At 36.0% G+C, this 20,872-nt stretch overlaps 2 protein-coding genes across 2 annotated transcripts; both read left to right on the forward strand.

Moving 5' to 3' along the window:
* Window positions 1-187: 187 nt before the first annotated feature.
* LOC116304891 (ceramide kinase) lies at window positions 188-10,098 on the forward strand. Its single transcript, XM_031714679.2, has 12 exons — window positions 188-555; window positions 2,307-2,552; window positions 2,859-2,990; window positions 3,139-3,202; window positions 3,858-4,015; window positions 4,897-4,971; window positions 5,738-5,912; window positions 6,047-6,127; window positions 6,858-6,907; window positions 7,284-7,477; window positions 8,730-8,926; window positions 9,346-10,098. The coding sequence occupies exons 1-12, from the start codon at window positions 450-452 to the stop codon at window positions 9,431-9,433; spliced, it is 1,566 nt and encodes a 521-aa protein (XP_031570539.2). The 5' UTR covers window positions 188-449; the 3' UTR covers window positions 9,434-10,098.
* A 1,604-nt stretch (window positions 10,099-11,702) lies between these two features.
* On the forward strand, window positions 11,703-19,062 carry LOC116304890 (uncharacterized). Its single transcript, XM_031714678.2, has 7 exons — window positions 11,703-12,471; window positions 13,762-13,964; window positions 14,720-14,828; window positions 15,264-15,328; window positions 15,718-15,851; window positions 16,708-16,924; window positions 17,591-19,062. Exons 1-7 carry the CDS (start codon window positions 12,171-12,173, stop codon window positions 18,281-18,283), a joined length of 1,722 nt encoding a protein of 573 aa, XP_031570538.2. The 5' UTR covers window positions 11,703-12,170; the 3' UTR covers window positions 18,284-19,062.
* The last annotated feature ends 1,810 nt before the right edge of the window (window positions 19,063-20,872 follow it).

A 20,872-nucleotide genomic window follows, 5' to 3' on the forward strand; every position in this document is an offset into this window, starting at 1 on the left:
TAATCTTAAAGGACGCAAAATTAAGAGGAAAATAATTCGGATAAAAAACTTAAACTTTAACTTTAACGCTAAAAACGCAGTTTTTATGGTGATAACATAAAGTACCCATCCCCTCTCCACTCGGGGAATATTTTCCCGTGATGCAGTTTTCTTGAGGAACGCCTGGTTGTTTAGCGTTTATTATGAAAACTTTCGATTTGAAAAGAAAAACACTTGTGTCCCCGCGAAGACGAAACGTGCTTCTCCTTGTTCTCCGATTACTCGGATTATTCTAGCAAAGATCTTTGGAAGAAAAGCAAGAAGGAAAGAAACTAGACGATGAAGCTAAAAAAAGGGGTGATTTATGGTTTGGTTTCGATCGGGTAGATGGTTTTTCAGTTTTCATTCGTATTTCAGTCTAATCCCAACCAAGAGACTCTGTAATCCGTAGATGTTGAATTCAACTCGACATGAAAGAACCATTAAAGAGCGTCTTCAAGATAAAAAAGAAACCTTACGATGTTTATCTCAGTGAGGACGAGGTGATATGGACTCCAACGGTAAAGGAAGAAGCAGGTAAGAAACGACATTTTTTTGATTAATCCGAGTCGAGACAGACTTATCATGACAGACGGCTTGTACATCGATCGACTCTCAAACTTTGAAATCCATACTTGTTGTGTACAGTAGAAATGAATAGATTCATCGCTACACTGATACTGCTGCCGTCAATCGAGCCTTTTTTATGGGCAACCATTGATCGATAACAAGTCAACTGGTATGGATGGATAACTTTCTTTTTTAGGCTGTCAAAACTCATTTCCTCTAGATTCGATAATTTCGCATCTTTATTAAAAAATAATGAAGGCATCTGACAAGTAATGCATTAAGATAATCAGTCGTCAAGAGAATAAGAGAATTCATCATTTATTTACGATGATTACATTTAATTTTTCATGGTCGAGCTGCCTATACACTTTACAGGAGTTATGTCTAAATTTCCCCCTTTTTGAATAAATATATGGGTGCATAAACCGAAATTTAAAAAATCAAACCTTGAAGGAATGCACTTTGTTTATGTTTGTTCGTGTGTGTTCCATTCAATATTTCAATGATGTGCTTGATATTTGTATAACGTTATCTGACAGCCATGACATGATTAATGTGCACGTGCGTCTGGCTATCAAAAAAAAAAACCAACAGCAAGTAAAAGCACCTTTATATTTGCCTCTAATTTGATCGATAATCAAATTATTTCGTAAATAGAGAAATATAAATATTTCTTTAAGGATGAGGAAAAGTAAAAAATACTTTTAATATTCTGGCTGGTATTTTTTCACTTTTCAAAACTGTATGAAACTAGTGAATATAGGCCGACCTTTGTTTACGTTTTTTCCTCATTAGCATGAAAAAATTTCAAGCTACAAGCAAACCGACTCCATCCAAAGAGAATGTCTTATCTAGTAACTACTGAAAATTTGAGAGTAATATGTTCAATATCTTGGGATTAAATTTTTTTTGAAAACACTATAAATTACAAAGAAATCAATGGTTGTGTGGCAAGTCGATCTTGCCACACGACCATACATTTCTTTGTAAGAAAAATTTACTCCCAAAATAATAAACAAATTACTCTCAGGTTTCCAGTACTTACTAAATAAGACATTCTCTTTCGATTTCTGGAGTCAGTTTGCTTGTAGCTTCCGTTGAAATTGTTTTTATGCTAATGAGGAAAAAACGTAAACAAAGATCGGCATATATGACTGTGACCTTGACTGCAGCTTAAAATTTATCGAGAAGACACAAGTATACATCTACATTAGCAATATACATCAAAGATAAAAATACAAAATGAAAGGGAAAATCATGGGAATCATACCTGATTTCTACTTTTATATAGCTATGTTTTAAGGACATTTTTTCTGTGGATTTGGCAAATTTTACTCGCATTATATCCAGTTATTATGTCTGGATTGTCAATCTGTCAGACTATTTCAGGTTTATTTTTTCTCTTTTACTAATAATTAAAACTATAAAATAAAAAAAATTTCATGAAACATCTTACTACCAAAATTAGTTGTTGCTTGAAAGCTAAAAATGGAACTCACTCAGCATCTCTAAGAATATGTGTGTTGTAAATTATAGTTGCAACTTTACAAAAAATTAGGAGATTGATTTGTGTTTAAATTCATATATTTCAGCATATCTATTGTTATAGTCTTACATTTTTAAATACTTATACTATATCATTATTTGTTGGGATGCATTTTTTTAAAAAAAACAGGCATTTCCTTAGTTTAGTTAATATTGTTAATATTTTCTTACAGCACCAAAGAGAAAGAATTATGAACTTGTCACAAGATCCCTTCCAATGAGTGACATTATTGGGGCTTTGATAAGAAAGAAGAAAAGCCCCAAGAAATCCAATAAGCCAGGAAGACTTATGGGCCTCACTTTGTTTACATTCAGTAAAGGAAAGGATAGAAAACTGATAGAATCAAGATTGTCTTTTGAGAGTAATGATCAGGAGCTTTGTCAGTTGTGGATGACAACAATAAATGAAATTCTGGAAGGTATGGTAAGATGTTTTTAATGAGATATATGGTCAGCTGAGAGTGTGATAAAAATGGGTATGGCCATCCATCCATCCTTCCATCCATCCATCTGTCTGTCAATCCATCCATTTTTTTCTCATTCTTTTGTTTATTTCATTTAATTCCCTTTCCATTTTTACTTCATTTTTATTTACTTATTGGTTCATTTATCCCTTCATTTAGCTATCTATTCTCTTTTCCTTTATGCTTTTAATCATTTATCCTTTCATTTTCATTTGCCGACATTTCACTGACTTATCATTTCATTCATTTTTTCATTCAAAGAGCGCCCTGGAAGACCCCAGAAGCTAAAAGTGTTTATAAACCCATACAGCAAAAAGGGCAGAGCTCCTGCTGTATATGATACACTTGTGGCTCCACTGTTCAGAAAAGCTGGCATTAAGACTGATGTGATAAGTAAGCGGTTCTGTTATGATAAATTATTACATTATATGCATACTGACTATTATGAAGCATATATTCAATTATATACACTTGATCAGTTGATTGTCTTTGTTAGTGCAATACATATAATGATATATATATTATTTATGACTGTTTCCAGAAACTGAAAAAGCAGGTCATGCTTGGGAATTACTTGCAAAATCACATCTTGATGCATATGATGGGTATGAAACTCCTAATTTTAAAGCATGTGTAAAAAAAATTTAGGGCTCCATGTTCCTTAATTACATATATTCTTATTTATATGAGGGTATTAGCCTAAGGTGTCCCACTGACTGAGAAAATTGGAAACCCTGGAGAAGAGGGGGGTGGGGTGGGGGGTCAGAGAAAGAACAAAATTACAGTGTTTGTGTGGAAGAAAAATGGAAGTTCCTGGGGGTAGGGGGTACTTTTACAAATTCCCTCCTTGTCTGGGTATGGATATTTTCTGCACTACACAATTTCATTATCAGAATATTCAACAATACCAATCTTATTGTAATTTTGAGAACTCAGACATTAAGAACCTGGAAGGAAAAGAGAGAACCAACATGTAACTTTATTGATATGTAATGGAAGATCTAAGGGTCAAACACATGACCACAGCGTTGAGTAATGGTGCATAAGCAGTGCACACTACTTGCAACTCCCATATAAGTGCAAACTACTTGCAACTCCCATATAAGTGCACACTACTTGCAACTCCCATATATTTATAAGTGCACACTACTTGCAACTCCCATATAAGTGCACACTACTTGCAACTCCCATGATAATGCCACTACGAAATCCTTATTACTTACATTGGATCATGGGTTAATTTTTGCTCTTTCTTAACAGGGTTGTGTGTGTTGGTGGCGATGGTATTGTACATGAAGTTGTTAATGGATTATTGCAGAAAGCCCACACGGATGCTGGCTTTGATGTTGTGAATGAAGCGCTACCTGAAGATTATCAAGCTGTAAAACTTAACATGAGAATCGGAATCATACCTGCAGGTGAAGTTTATGGCAATTCACTTGGAAAGCTTCATTTCTTTATATCTTTGTAGAGATAGGCACTCTTATAAAATAAATTAAATTGACTAAAGTCGCAACTAAGATCCCATATTCTAGTGCTAATGGCTTCAATAAATTATCAGATTAAGTTAATAAAAATGCGCGCGCGTAATATGACTTGATGCGGGCATTATCTTCAGTGTATAGAGTTATTGCGCGTGTGCCGATTGCAGAAAACGCTAGTGAGGAGTAGAAACGCGTTCTCCTTCAGAAGAACCGTGTGAAAATTTCTTATCGGTTTTGACTGTCTTCCTTCATTAAATGTCACCTTGATTAATGTATCACTAAGGAGGCGCCTATGTTGAAATTTGAAGACAAGCTTGCAAGTGTGTCATCACTCAAAAATATTGATAATGATAATGATAATGATAGAAATAAAGATAAAAGATAATAATAATATAGCGGACAATTGTTCTTTTGTGTAGCACCTGCCTTATGGCAAATTATCTAAAATAATATATAATACTATATAATATATAATTACAGTCAACTCTCGCCTTGCGGAAACCCCAATATTATGGACACCTTGCTATTACGGACAATAGAAAATTCCACGACAAAAATACTGACAAAGAAATGACCGTAATTAATTCCGGCTATTGCGGGCGCCATTATGGACAATAAGTGACGTTCCGAGGGTGGTCCGCTGTAACGAGAGTTGAAGCGTTTTTGCAATGCGTGTCAAACTGGAAGGTTTATTATTTTAAACTGCTGAGATTACTCCCACCTTTTAAATTTATTGCGAAAAAATATTCGTCCGATTTTCCCTTATCCTGTTCTAAAATTTCTTTTAAATAATAACGCATTTTTTTCCTTTGCAGGATCAACAGATGTGGTTATATCATCAGCACAGGGCACTAATGATCCAGTTACGTCAGCTATCCACATTATCTTAGGTATGCATATAAACAACACATAGATTTAGGGGAGATTCGCTTTGGGTAATGTCCATGCATCTACCGTTCTGCCCAGGCTAAACAAAAAGGGTAAAGTACCTATATTTAACGTCGGTAGCTCCTTCAGTTAAAATTCAATTGCTATCGATGAAAGCCGACGGTGAGCACTTTACCCCCTCTCTCCATCAATGCTCTGTTTTAAGAGTATTAAAAGCTGAAGCTACATGGATTAGAGAATTCGAAACAGACGTGGAGATCCTAAGGATCGAACCATGGACCTCAAGCTCTGAAGACCGCGCACTAACCAACTGAGCTACGCCTGCTCCTATACTAGGCTAGGGATCTAATCCAGAGCTGGACACATTGATGCGCGTGCAGTAAAGAAAAACTGAATAGAAAAAAGTGACTCGTAAGAATTGTAATGGTGAAAATGGGCTCACGTATATTGGTCTTCTTCAGTTTGTATTTTCTGCGCGCGCGCTGTTTTCCTTTCATTTCTGAGATATAAATTAGCTTAGAAAAGTGGAACTAGTTCCAAACTAGGGTCAGCTAGCCTTATAAATTATTATGTAAGAGAGCGTTAGATTCGAATAATGTGGGGTATGCCCCAGACTCTCAGAAACCTGCGGTTTCTACGCGCACCAACGAAAAAACTGACCCCAAACTCAAAATCTCCCAGGTCTGCTTCTACGGATCATCAACCTTCTACTCTTCTTTACCTTTCCATAGACTGCACTATTCACTATCATGATTTCTATTTTTTCAGGACACTGCCAACCACTGGATATCTGTTCCCTTGAGAACGCCAACCGTCTGTTAAGGTTCTCTTTCTCATTGGCGTATGGGTTTCTGGGAGACGTATTGAAGTCTAGTGAGCAATCACGATGGATGGGTCCCAGTCGATATAAATGGGCCGCTGTAAAAAGAATGTGTAAACTTAAGTATGTCTCATATTTTGGCTCTTGGAAAATATTACAACTCTTAGACTAAGAGGGAAATTTCTCATATTTTCTCTTGGAAAATATTACAACTCTTAGATTAAGAGCGTAATTTTCGTTTGATCTTTGTATTTCAGAACATACGATGTCGAGATTAACTATTTGTCAAGCACCGATAAGGAAAACCACCCACGTGACAACCAGCGCTGTAGGAAAGGGTAAGCAACGCATGCGCAATAACATCTACCTCGTTTGATTACTTGTGTTCTGATCCCAGCAAAGTATTCCCACAGGTTCTGCTAAACGAGACGATTTGCAACGGCGATTTTTCGCGCAATATTGAATCGTTAAGAGTTGGCCTCGTGTAACATGGCGAGCAGTTACACTTTCTTAAAAATATTTTATTGCGGCAACATGTTACAGGTTTTTTAACGAGCTTCAAAAAGTCACAGCATTGTTTTCATCGACACTAGAAAAAACGTTTGCGCATGCGTGCATTTTAGCCCGTTTTCTAAGAATTTTGAAGAGTTTGAGTGAGAAAATAAATGTTTGTTTTCTCCAAGTATACAAAAAAGTTCGAGAGTATACTTTTCAAGCATGGACACTAAGTTTTGGCATATTGTGAAGTCCAATTTATCAGGCATGTTTGAAAGTCAAATTTACTTATGTTTTGACTAATTTGAATACGGATTCAGAAGCATGCGCAGACGTTTTTCACTCATGTCGTTTCCATCAATATTTGTGTTGCAGCGCGCGCCACGTTACACCAAGTCAACTTTTAACGCAACAAAGCTGCGCGACAAATCGTCTCGTGTAACACCACCTAACCAAATATCTAAACCTAAAGAGAAAACCCCATTAGTCGCCAATTTTGCGAAACTATAAATCACACCTGGAAGTTAACTATTTTGTTTAACTATCTCTAATTCGCGTCGTTTCATTCTCTAGATGCGAAGTTTGCGAAAGACCAGATCCATCACCTGACGAGGAAACAAAAGGTACTAGTATGCGTCTAATTCTTTGAAAAATATATCATCATCTTATGATCATGTACGTTGTTCACTTGGCCAAGTTGCCACGTTTTTTCAAGTTTTTTAAAAAAACGCCACGAAAGGAAATTAAAAAGCGACTTGAAATACTTTCATGTTTGTAGACAATGTTCTCAAGCGAACGAGTTGTTTGACTAAATGCTTGAAAATGTATTGGTCGCAGTCAGGATTCCTTGATCTATATCATAAACCTTTATGAGTTTCTGTCTATATTAAAAAGTTTTGTCTCTGACTTGAATTAATAAATCGTTTCTACTAGTTCTTTAGCCTTCTTCAATAAAAGTTAAAAAAACTATATATTAATGTTCGTATGTTGTTTGTAAAGAATGGAAGACATTCAAAGGGCAAGTAGCAGGGGTCAGTCTTATCACTCTTCCCAGTCCCTGTGAAATCTCCCCGGACGGGCCATCACCGTCCTGTCACCTTGGCGACGGATACACAGACATGATCATAGTACAGGCCTGCACGAAGGCACAGATGTATTCACATGTACAGAGAAACTTTAATTCAAAAGACCAGGTAACATTAACTCAGTCGAACTTTACTTGCGCCGTATCCTTAAAATGAAATAATGAAGTCGAGCAGTTATTATTATTTAAATACCTCCCCCCCCCCCCCCCCCCCACCCCCCCTATTAGAAATCACACTGTCTTGACTGGGTTTTATTTAGTATTATCTGGATTGTACATAGCATGATTTCAACTTACCTCTAGAAAAATTAAAGGCTAGAAAAAATGCAAATTTTCAATCTTTTAAATGTACTCGATACCTTGTGGGTTCAAGGAGATTTATATAAATAAATAAACAAATAAATAAATAAATAAATAAATAAATAAATAAATAATGGGGTTCTTATATAGCGCATTTCAATATCTCAATGCGCTTCACATTCTTAACCAGTGGAGGACTTTACAGACTGCGTATTAAGGCGCTAATGGCAGCCGGGCAGCTTACAATCATGAGTGTGAAATGTTAGTAGATTAGTATTCAACGGGGTTGGCCTTTACCTTGGAAGGCATCATACAGCGTCATACAGCGTCTTCTGAGAATTACCTTATTCTTTATGCTTGTTATATTTTGTCCCCCAAAGGGGATGGATGGTCCGCACTCCATTACCCCTGTATCCATCCTTGCTCCATTTAGTAGTTTCTGAGTAAGTATTTTTTTAACAAAAGGAAAGTAGGACATTACTTACCCTTATGGTCGTTCTAGATTTAAACTTAAAAAAGGTGGTATTATACTAGACGATTATAGCGTTAAAAGTTGGCCTCGTGTAAGTGTGCACAGATTAAATTTTTATCAATATTTTGTTGCGATGACATGTTGCAGGTTTTTGAAACAGCTTCAAACTCACATTGTTGCCATTATCAATTTGTGTTGCCGAGCGCGCCACGTTAAACAAACCCAACTATTCACGGGTGGCATGGGTGGCGTAGTGGTTTACCGCTCGCCTCTCACCACTGTGGTCCGTGGTTGAATCCTGGCTCAGACTGGATCATATGTGAGTTGAGTTTGTTTGATGTGTTGTTCTCTCCCTTGCCACGAGGGTTTTCTCCGGGATCTCCGGTTTCCTACCTCCGTAAAAAGCAACATGTGAGTTGAGTGTTGTATGTTGTAAATATAGAATGTAGTGGTGTAGTGGAGGGAACCTCACGAAAGAGCCCCGCATGGGGAGTGCTGGTTGTAAAATATGTGGGTTTTTTTTTTTACGCGAAAGCTCGTGTGGTGTAACTTCACCTTAAGCTTGATTTCATTTATCTCCTTCCTTTAGTTTGACTTTGACTTCGTGGAAGTGAATCGCGTAAAGCAATGTTACATCAGGGCTGTTACTGACTACGAACAAAGACACAAAAACGACGGCGAAAGTCAGCGTCTTACTTCTCTTCCAAGAAGCATCAGTAGAGATCGTTCTATTGGGGTGTGGAACGTTGATGGAGAACTACTTAACGAACCATCCGTTCTTGTTAGGTATACTACATATATTTAGTAAAAACGCTACGTCCCAAACACGAGGGCGTGAGCTAGGTCATTTTCATGCGCGCGCATTTCTTAATGGACTACGTCGACGATACGGCGGTCATCTTGGTTCGCAAGGCATTATGGGACGTCCAGGGAAAAATAGAGCTTTGTAACGGTTACAGAAATGACGTACATTGACATTAACAGCAACGTTACATCTGTAGATTTCTTCTGACTCTTAACTCTTAAGATACTACCATTTTGTTTGGGTCAATGATCGCTAATCTCGCGCTTTTTTTTGTTTGTTTGTTTGTTTGTTTGTTTGTTTGTTTGTTTGTTTGTTTGTTTGTTTGTTTTGAACATGACAGGTACAGTTCATTAAAACTGGAATTCAAAAGAATGTAAACCTTTTTTCTAAATCTTAACAGGGTTCATCGAAAATTGGTGACAGTCTTTGGACAGGGAATAGAAGACGATGGTCCCAAGCAAACATGCTTCAGCTTCAAGTCACGTTAAAAGCACACAGCTTGTTTTCAAGGCCATTAAAGGCGTAGTTCGAGGTGGTTCAACGGATCTTTGTGGACATTTAGTAAAATTAGATATATATATTCTTGATGATCGTGTTTTTTAAACAACTAGAGGTTTTGCACGATGGTAGTCATATTGCATGAAAAAGTAATGCAGTTCCTTGAGACCAAGGAATTATATAAATTTCGTTCTGCATTTCATCCAACATGGCTGCTGCCACATGATCCGCCATCTTGCAGAGCGTCTGTTCAATGGAAATGTATATTTTCTCATGCCTATAGCGTTCACAAACCACTTTAAAATACTTGATAGTATCTTTGCCTTTATTCAAAGGTTTTAGGCGCATTTTAGTGGTGACGTCACAGAAACCACGTGGTTTTAGTGCAATTAGTAATAATAATCTCTAATAATTTTGAATTGAATATGCTAGAATTTTTATTTATATTAGCTTTTTATTTAAGAATTTACCAAAGAAATTATTAACAAAGAGTGATATAATCAGATTATTATTATTTATGATATTGCTGATTTTCATGTATTGATCATTTTTCAAAGAGTGAAGTTTTAGCAAAAAGTTATAATTACTCGCTAATGTATTGACAAATGCTGAATTTTTTATCTAATTTATAATTAAAGGCTATACTTTGTTGTTACCTTCCTTATAGAGTTTTACTTGTTGAATATGATGAATTTCCCTTCGGCAATGTACATGTCATTAATTTTCTCTCTGGGAATAAGATTGTACCTTTAAACTCCCAAACGTTATAAGAAGCCAAGAAATGCTGCACAAGGGAATGACACATGGTCTGAAATGGGACACAACAATATAAATACCCAATCACTGTTTTGATCTCGTTCGATTCCCTTTATGATAAGATTTTAAAGTACCCTATTTCTCAAGCGCCATCACAAGTGATAATGCTCAAGGTAATGGATGAAAGGTGGTCTGTTAAAATCCTTATTCTTTTGCGTGATTTCAGTTTTTGTCTATTTTTCCTCTTTCCTTAGGACACCTTCAGTTTGTGTTTCCTTTCAGTGGTATTGCGTGTATCAATGGTGCAATAGGTTGCTATCAATAGACGTCACTTCCGGTAATAGCTCTTTTTTGATGGCTTGTAGAATCCTGGAGGTTGTTTTGATCTCTTGTTTTCTGGTTTGATGTCGTGAAAATAGTCAAATACAATAGTTTGAGGACTTATTTTGATATGTTTTGACTTAGCATCCGCTAGTTGCCCCCCAGTCAACCGCTTGTTTGCCTCCCAGGCAACTCCAAGAAGTCACGTGATTGATAGTAAGCAATAGCGGAGCTTTTTTATGTTATGACGTACGTATTTTCGAATCAACTGATCACAAATAAATAAAGCGAAAAATGTTCTCGATGATTTGGGCCCCGTCCACACGTATCCGGAAATTTTTGTATCCGCAAATTATTTTTTGCGGATACGAAAATGTTTGCGTCCACACGCAGCGTATTCGAATCGTTTTCACCGTCCACACGTATCCGTTTTCATAAAATTTGCTGATGCGGATACAAAAATTTCCGGATACGTGTGGACGGGGCCTTATTCTCCATCTGAAACAATTTACCATAACACAAATCTATGAAGAAAATAAGAGTTAATATTTATGGAAGTGCTTTTCGATTAATTTGGACCCGGAAATCGTTTTGCCGTACGTCACACTAAATTTGTAGTCCATTTTATTTTTAAATTTGCTTTACAAATTTGAACGTCACAATTCATGCACCACTGTCTTGTTCAAAATAAGGTGGATTTTTTTCCGGGTTCTTTGCTGACGTGACACTGTTTGAAATAAAGTTATTTTTGGTATCCAATAGGATATTATTTTTGATATTGCCATGTTTCGGTACAAAATGAAATGGAGTAATGAATATCTTGCGTTTAGGACAAATGGATATAAAAAGTATGATATGGATTATTTAAAATCGAAATTATTTGCGAAAGTAACGTACTCGTGTTTCTTGATTTTTCTCGACAGAATTTCAAAACCCTTATTTTTCTTGCTTGAGCATGTACTATCGCTGGAGGAGAAAGACACGCATCAAGCAAGGGCTTCATGCATGGTTAGCAGTCGCTAGCGTGCGCGTTCGAATTAAATAGAATAAAAAAACCATATACATTTCGATGCTGGAATGTCTTTCCTGTTATTAGACATTAAAAGGCTTTCACAATTGGGAAGACACCTCTTGCAAAGTAAAATTAAGAAAAAATAGGACACCATTTTTTTTATCTAATACGATTAATAAGAGTGCTGTGAGCGAGAATTTTTGAGAGCAAAAAAGTATATAAATATTAGAAATTCAACATTAGCAAGTATTGGATAAAACATCGTGCCAGCAGCCGCATGATTGACAGAAGACTAGACGTTTCCTCAACGCCATAATTGCATAAATTCAAGAGCAATTAGATAGTGAATCAATGAAGATTGTTCTGGATTAATTGGACACTTTCAATTGTCTCATGATCAAAGAAAATGAAATGTTAGCCTTCACTTTTAAAGCAGATTTTCTTACAATTGGAAACGAAGCGAAAGTCGACTTCTTGCAGCCACTCGAGTGAAGGCGGAGGTCCATAAGGAACATGAATCAAAATCATCAAGCTTCTCCTGCTGAAGAATAAACTAACGTCACAGTTAGCTCAGCAGATGTAGCTATTGGATAAGCCTGGTCAAGTTTCACTCAGTCACATCATTTTTAAAGTCCACGATGTTTGATTTATCGCTGCATGTATTTTTTCACATTGCACTCTTTCTTGTCTTAATCATCCCCGCTACTTTAACAGACAATGTTAATATTCAAACTGAGGTAGGATCGATAGACAAAGTTATCTTTCCAAATTTTTTATGTCAAGTGGCTTCAAGAAGAAAAATTTGTGAAGTTTTTGGCGCTCAAGATCAAGTTTTACATGGTGGAAAAAATTGTTCCTGTTCTTGTCCAGAAGATGCCAACACATTTGGCTTCGATGGAAGAAACTGCAAGTGCCTTCCCGATAGCATTTCATATGGGGGTAAGGGATATCATGATGATAAATAAGAATAAAGTAATTGGTTTACCTAAAATTTAGTAGTTTGATTAATTTTGCATGCGGTTGATGATGCAGCCACGTTTGTCAGTTCATCATCAGCGCTAGCCGTGGCGTGGCATTTCACTTTCCAGTTCACCTCAATATTATTGTATGGCATACCAATGTGTCCATCGACATCAGTTCTGAAATATCAGAACAAAATAACATAAAAGTTAGCTTAATAAAATAAATTACTTTCTATAAAACAGAAGCCATTTGTTACTAACAATAACAAAATAACATAAAACTTAGCATAATAAAATAAATTACTTCCTATAAAATAGAAGTTATTGTTTCTGATAATTTCAAAAGCCAGTTGCGTCACGTACGTAAGCAAGGATGCTATAATTATTACGATTCTTACGATGCCATGAACTTGATTCTTTGGTATGTTTTGCCTAATCAAGGCAAGACCCGGCAAAAACATTCCTGGCTCCAAAGGGGAGTAAGAAACAATGACATAAATAAAATTTAAGAGAAATATTCAATAAAAATTGCTATTTTTTTTAGTATATCAGAAGACTTTCAAAATTTTGAACCGAACTTTGCTGAGGTTATCATTTTTTCGTCTTAGATCCCCCCCCCCCCAAACATAAAATTAAAATGAATGCCATAAACTTGATTCTTTGGTATGTTTTAGAGAACTATAATCTGACTTATTGCAAAACAATTCAGTTCGCTTCGAGTCAGTGCAAATTTGAATTTCTTCACGGCCTGACCTTACGCTGATTACAGGCCTGAAAAGTCATGTAAATAAAAATATTTTTGCCAAATCAAATACTTTAAGTGTTTTACATGTTTTTTCTTTCGAACTATTAACGTCTAAAATAAGTTCAATAAGTTGTTGACATTAATTTTTTTGTTGTTGAAATTTTGGCCGCCATGTTGGATGATATTGGATATCATCCTGCGAGCTTTCGCCATACATTTACACTTAGAAATCGGAAAATTAGTTCGCCCATAGCTCGTTCCAGAAATGCTTTAATGCCACAATCTTTTGCTCAGAGTCGTATTATCTCTAGCTCTATGTGGTCATGAGGATGTTTGTTTTATTGGCACCAAAAAATATTTTGGTGCCAGCAAAATACATGTGGTTGCAAACGATGATTATGCATCATACGCATAATACTGGAGCCCTTGATTTTAAGATGTTGCAACGGCTTCTTTAAAACAGTTTATCTGTTGTTTTTTCTCTCCTTAAATTAATTTGTTAAAATACAATATTTTTTCCAGGTTGTTCGGCATTTAGTCAAATTAATCGAACTGTTCTTCAAAGAGATTCCAGTACCACACTATATCTTTCCTCCAAAAATTGTTCTTTGGCAGTTTCGTACAGAAACAAGAATGGAACATGGATAACAGTGAAGAATATTACGGGAATAATAACATTCAATCCGCCAGAAGTGCTAAATGGTAGTTCTAAATACGTTCTTAATGTAAGTTTTATTGATATTGGTCTCGTGTTTACTTCATTTCACGACGTGGTAGATTTAATATGTGCAGCGCATTTTTCATCCTAATTAACTACATCATGATTCCTAAATAGAATTTCTTGATTAAGAAGACGTATCCATAGACTACCGCTATCGTGCAGAGTCCCTTACGCCATTATTTTGGCTTATAATTTTCATGGGTTGCGGAGGGAGGAGGGGACTCGTGAAGCATTCTTGTAGTTGAAGTATGATGACGCTATCATGTGCACGTCTCTAGGGCATGTAGTTCTGATTTACAAATTAGGAAAGTAATTTCAACCATTTTCAGTCATCTCCCATTAAAAAAATTAATATCTGTCAAGCTCAGAATCAACCAAGCTTTACTGGTAAAATATAACAACTTATGTTACGAAAGCAGACTTTACTTGCAGGGTTTGAAGTGGCGGTTATTATTTTCCTGTTTGACCAATAACAAAGTTTAAAACTTCACCAATCCCACTATAGATCCTTGAATTCAAAAACCACTTCTCATTACGTTGGCCACTCGCCAAAAAAATTTGCTCAAAGTTCAATGACTGGAACTATCTTTGTGAAACTGAGAATAGACATGCTTTGTTTTGTTTTGCTTCCTTGGTTAAGACCGGAAATGCGATCTTTCTTCGTGATCATGCTGAAGTAGTACTAAGATATTGCACTTATGTGTGCAGTCAGGCAACTTTAATCTGATGAATATTCATGCCTCCTATTGATATTTTTAGGTCAGCAATTCAAGAGACAGTTTTCAAGGAGCATTATACAATGTTATGGTCCAATGTCCGAAACGAAATAGCACATGCTTTCTGTTGAAGCTGCCCAGCCAAATAGCATGTAAGTCTTGCATACTTTTTCTTTTAGGCTTACGCCAAAATTAGTCACCTTTGATAGCATTTTTATGTTTCTAGCTGGGATATACTTTTGGCATTTTCAAATTCACGATTTATTAATTACAAAACCTGAAGCAACCTACAAATAAAATATGGAATGCTAAATGAAACGATTTATGATTTATATAGCGCCCTTTCTATGTAGATATAATCAAAGGCGCTTTACATTGTTTGTGAATGTCAGATTGCTTTTTTCAAATGGATAACGAATGGAATTCAAGCCAAAACTGCGAACGTCCAGACTCATTTATTTTACAGTTCAAGAAGTCGCAATACTAAAAGGATGATCCCGTTAACATTAGTGGCAGTGTTACTAACCCGTCACAATTTTTTGTATATCTATCGATACGAAGTAATAACTATTAAAATATATTTAAAGGTCCATATAAGCTGCCCCCATCTTCGACACATCCTCCGACAAACTCAACATCAATGACGACCACGGTAAGATATTCATTTCACATTAGTTTTTTTTTTTTATTTATTTATTTTTTTATTTTTATTAGATCAACTATAATAAATCGTGGTTGTGTTATTGTTATTGTCATGTGGTGGCACCCCAAAACACACCAGGTCTGGCTATTATATCTATACATTTTTCAAGAATTTTTCAATTGGTTGTTACTGCTATAACTAATAATTCTATTTTAGATATTTCAAATTACAAGAATCACAAGAAAATAGTAGAAAAAAACTGATGGAGTTTGTATGGATTTGGCGGGAACATTTGCGTCAAAAACGTGCGCGCGCCACCATTCTCCGACCATTTTTCGGATTAGTCTCGCTAAACTAATTGAATCTAACCTTTAAAGTTTTTGCTTTGTTTGCCACAGGATTCCAACATCAACTCCAGCGCCCTCAGTAAAGGGGTTATTGCAGCTATCGTAGTCAGTTGTCTTATATTTCTCGCCATTATTCTCCTCGTACTGTTTTTCTGGATTCGCAGAAAACGCAATCAAGTGATCAAGTGAGTGGAAAACGGATATGTCAAGAGTGAATCGATATATTTATTACTTTGGGGTTTGCCCTGTCCAACGAGAATTTGAACATAATGGAGCGAGCGCAATTACTCATGCCGAAAAAATATCAATCAATGAATGCTGAAACGTATACTGAGTTTATATACACTTATTTCAACAAAGTTAGTCACCTGAAAAGCTACAAAGCAGAGACCGGCAATGACTATGGGTAGATACATTTTACATGTTTCAACCGCTTTAATAACTATTGATGGATTTTAGATCTTATACCAGTTACAGTCTCACCTCTTCTGAGCATCCTCAAGCAGCAAATTGTATCAAAAACTTTACTCGTTTGATATTAAAAGTTTCCCATGATCCTCATTGATCTCAGCTTTCTAGGTTTTTTGGTGACTAACTTTATTGAAATAAGTGTATACACTTATTTCAACAAAGTTAGTCACCTGAAAATCTACAAAGCTGAGACCGGCAAGGATTATGGGTAGATACATTTTACATGTTTCAAGCGCTTGATAACTGTTGATGGACTTGAGATCTTCTACCAGTAACAAGTTCACCTCCTCTGAGTATCCTCAACCTTGTTGGATATAAAACATTTCCCCATGATTCTCAGCGATCACAGCTTTCTAGGTTTTTGGTGACTAACTTTATTGAAATAAGTATGTTTATCTAGCGTTCGTTCTGAGTTCCTTATGGTTCCTTATGGTTTCTTTCTAAGTTTACTTTCTTTACTTTTTTCACAGGTAAAATAATTGTGCTCCCTGTTTTTGTTTTTGTGATTTCAGTGACATTAAAAACACTTATTTTTTATTGAAATATCACTATTTTTTTACTTGTAAATAGGAATGACAGAAAAGAAAGTCAACAACAAATGACAGGTGATCAAGATGTCGAGAGAGAAAATTCAGGACCAGTCGTATTTTCGCGGCCAAATCGTGCTAGCACACAACGAAAAGACAGTGCAAATTTAGGCTTTGAACCCGATGCTAGTACCTGCGATAGCACTTATGAAGACCCAGATTATGATTTGCCCATTGATGAAAAACATTCCATAATAAGTGTAAGAAATATTTTGAAATTATCTTCTTTTAGTACCTAGCATATCTTTAGTATCTTTTAGTACCTAGCATATCATAATGAATGTAACATGAGGTCAAAGGGGCCCAGATACTGAATGAATGGAACATGGGGTCAAAGGGTGTCCAGATACTGAATGAATGGAACATGGGGTCAAAGGGATCCAGATACTGAATGAATGGAACATGAGGTCAAAGGGGGTTCAGTTATTGAATGAATGGAACATGAGGAAGGGGGTTCAGTTATTGAATGAATGGAACATGAGGTCAAAGGGGGTTCAGTTATTGAATGAATTGAACATGAGGTCAAAGGGGGTTCAGTTATTGAATGAATGTAACATGAGGTCAAAGGGGTCCAGTCATTGAATGAATGGAACTTGAGGTCAAAGGGGGTTCAGATACTGAATGAATGGAACATGAGGTCAAAGGGGGTCCACATATTGAAGGAATGAAACGTGAAGTCAAAGGGGGTTCAGTTATTGAATGAATGGAACATGAGGTCAAATGGGGTTCAGTTATTGAATGAATGAAACATGAGGTCAAAGGGGGTTCAGATATACTGAATGAATGTAACAGGTGGCTGCAAATACATATTTTCATTCTGCTCTTCTCATGTTAAAATTTTGTTCTTCTCTGGAACTCTTTTTCAGGGTTTAATCAATAAAATCAAAAGACCTCTATCCATGAAAAAACCGATTCCAAAACATGAAGAAAATGAGGACAAGCTGGACAGTGGAGGCGATGATTACTTAACAATGGAAGAATTGGAAAATCCTGACAACCTTGAGAATGCAGCTGTGTATGAGAACACTATTAATGAAGTGGTCAAAGATGAACTGAAGCCAGAAGCAATGCAATCAATGTACAAGAAAATATGGAGACCAAAATGTAGAAAGAAAGAAAAGAATTTGGGGGGTCAAGGTACAGGGAATAATGAAGGAAAAATCAAAAATAGTAGCGTTCCTCATTTATCCGTGACAAAGGAAAAAACCGATATCCCTAAGAAACAAAGTAAAGATAACATGGAGCTAGAAAACATTTATGAAAACAACGAGGTAATAAGAGAGAACAGAGCTGGCTATAGCAATGATGTTCCCGCGGAAGATGAAGAAGTTCCCCCGCCTCCACCAAGATCAACATCATTAGAAAAGACCCTAGATGGACCTAATGTTGATCGGCCCATTCCCTCTCCGAGAATGAGGAGCAAATCTCCAAATATAAAGGGTAAAGATGACATTAACTATGACAATGATTACGAAACTGAAAACGATCCATCTGAGCTGTACGAAAATACCCGGAAAAGTAGTTATCTGAAGCCATCACCAAGACTGGCAAAGAGATGAGAGTCGGGGATAGTTTTATTTCCTTTTATACCATCCAGTGGATACCATCAATAGAATAGCCGCTTTCACAATTCCCTGCATGCGCGTAGCCGTGGTTTGCATCGAAGCCAGAAGAACGGTGAACTTGCAATGATACAGACATTTGAATAATTGTCCTAAGGTGTTAAAAAAGGCCTCGTTATTTTTAAAGTTTTGATTAATTGAGTTTGCAATCATAATCTCTTGTTATACACAAGCCAGGAGTGCTGTTATTGAATACTAGGGATTGCCATAAATAAACTGATCGTGTAACGTTTCTAATGCGTTAGAGCAGTTTTCATGAAAAACGCACTGCACGAACACGGTCGTGACACGGCAAAGGATACGCCAGATCAATAAAATACCCGAAACGCGGCATGAACACGGCGCGGACACGACGGTCGCACGCAAATGTCACTACACTGTCAAACCAATCCGATTGGGCGATAAAATAAAAAAAATAGCCAATTAAAATTCTAGAAAATATCATTCTGGATAGCTAATAACTGGTAAATAAGCAAGCAAATGCTCATCTATTCTATATACACCTAAATACAGGAACGTTGTGATACGAAAATATAAAAATAATTACAAAATAACTCATAGGAATTTATAAATATTTTTTTTAGCAAAGCTGGTGTAATTGTTCATTAACTTCTTTGAAGGTATAGACTGTCATTTGTGATATTGTCTCGTGGTATATTTCAGTTGTCCTTCCCTTGCTACGGCCCTGTATTCATTAAATTCCCATAGTTTTTCTATATTCGTGTTGATTTATTTCGATCTCTTTGGTGCATTACATAAAAAAATAGATCAAAACAAAGCAACACTTAACCGCAAACCCAACAAAATATGTATATCATTAGCCATTTGCAGTCGTAGACTGTCTTTTTTGTAATTTGTACTCATTTCTTGAAACTGGTGAGCAGCAGACTACACGGCCCGGTCGTACGCATGGTGGTTAGTTATCCGACGAATAAATCCTTATCCAGTGGATAAGTCGATGCTGTTATGCAATAAATTTATCAACTGGATAAAATTTATCCGTCAGATAGCACTATCCACCCTTCGTACAACCGGGCCCAGCTGTTTCTAGTTGTATTCATGCGGCAACCGCAAGCCATGTTGACATGCGTTAATAATATTTTATTAACACGAATTTTAAGGGCACAGCATTTATACTAGTACTCCATATCAACGCAAGGATTTATATTTTAGTTATATTCTCTTTTCTTCGTTGTTATGGTAATTAGATATGGTGATAAATTAACACTCGGGATCGTATGTAAATACGATGCGAAGTGTCACGTTGCTCGGATGCTTTTGCCTCCCTCCTGCTTGCAGATTTGTATAACCTTTCCCTAAAAGGACGTAGTGTTTACCAGATAAAAACTCGCAAAAGAGCCCCGACTTTTTGAAGAAGAAAGTGTCATCACCGAACACAGATTGATGAGGGTGGGTCGGGAGGGCCACAAAGCTCTTGACTGATTACTTGCAGGAGTGGCATTATCTTTAGTCATTCCTAAAATATGTTATGCTTTAAGCGTATATGGTGCATCCACACCTGAGCTTACGACTATTCAATGTTTTTTAGACAGGTGTAAAAAAGGAGGTATTTGAGCAAACACATAAGTTTTTTTAAATTTATACACGGACGTCTCAAGCAGTAAAAATACAAAAATTTGAGAATGCAATAAAATTGAATAAACCAATTAAGAAAAATAAGTTCAAATAACTGCTTTACATGAGTGCCGTGTGAAGTTTAGTCCCGTTATTCATGGAGAAATGCTTTTTACAGCCTGACTTGAATGCCCTTAGGGACTTGGCCGTTTTTCCATAAGGAGTCCCCAGAGTAACTAAAACTTTTTTGCAACAAATTTGTTCGTGGCAAGGGGAGGGCAAGTTTTTCATTGCTGTCTTTCAAAGAATAATCATGACTGCTAGAACGATTTACAAACTAGGCATGAAGATAACCAGGAGCAAAGCTATGTACCGATTTGTAGACCATTGTAGCTATATTAGATCTTCTTAAAAAACTAGACTTTAAATTGATGGGTTAACGATGACGATGACGTAACGTGCAATCGAAGAATAATCAGCATACATTATTTTCTATCATGTTTGCCAAAGCATAAAAGTACAAATGTAAATCTTATGAATATTAGCTTTATAAGATCTATGATCAACAAAGATCGTTTTAAGACCAGTTTTATAAATAGATTAGTTTTTAAATATTTGTAAGTAGTTAAAATTTTTCTTTTTTATTTATATAGCCTCTTTACATTTTATTCATTTTATTGTTGTAAAAATTGATATGTATCCTATCGATTTAAAGACATTATTATTATTATCATTATTATCATTATCATCATCATTATTATTATTACTATTATTACTATTATTATTATTATTATTATTGTTATTGTTATTATTATTATTATTATTATTATTATTATTATTATTATTAGAGTGCACGCTGCATGTTGAGACTGCAAATGCAGCAATTAGCTAAATACTTAAAAAAATATATATAAATAATTGCCATTATTATTTTTTTAACACATATTATTA

The sequence above is a fragment of the Actinia tenebrosa genome, unplaced genomic scaffold, assembly GCF_029948245.1.
Source record: "Actinia tenebrosa isolate PJP-AT-01 unplaced genomic scaffold, QUT_ActTen_1.0 PGA_scaffold3__52_contigs__length_22856419, whole genome shotgun sequence".
Lineage (NCBI taxonomy): Eukaryota > Metazoa > Cnidaria > Anthozoa > Actiniaria > Actiniidae > Actinia > Actinia tenebrosa.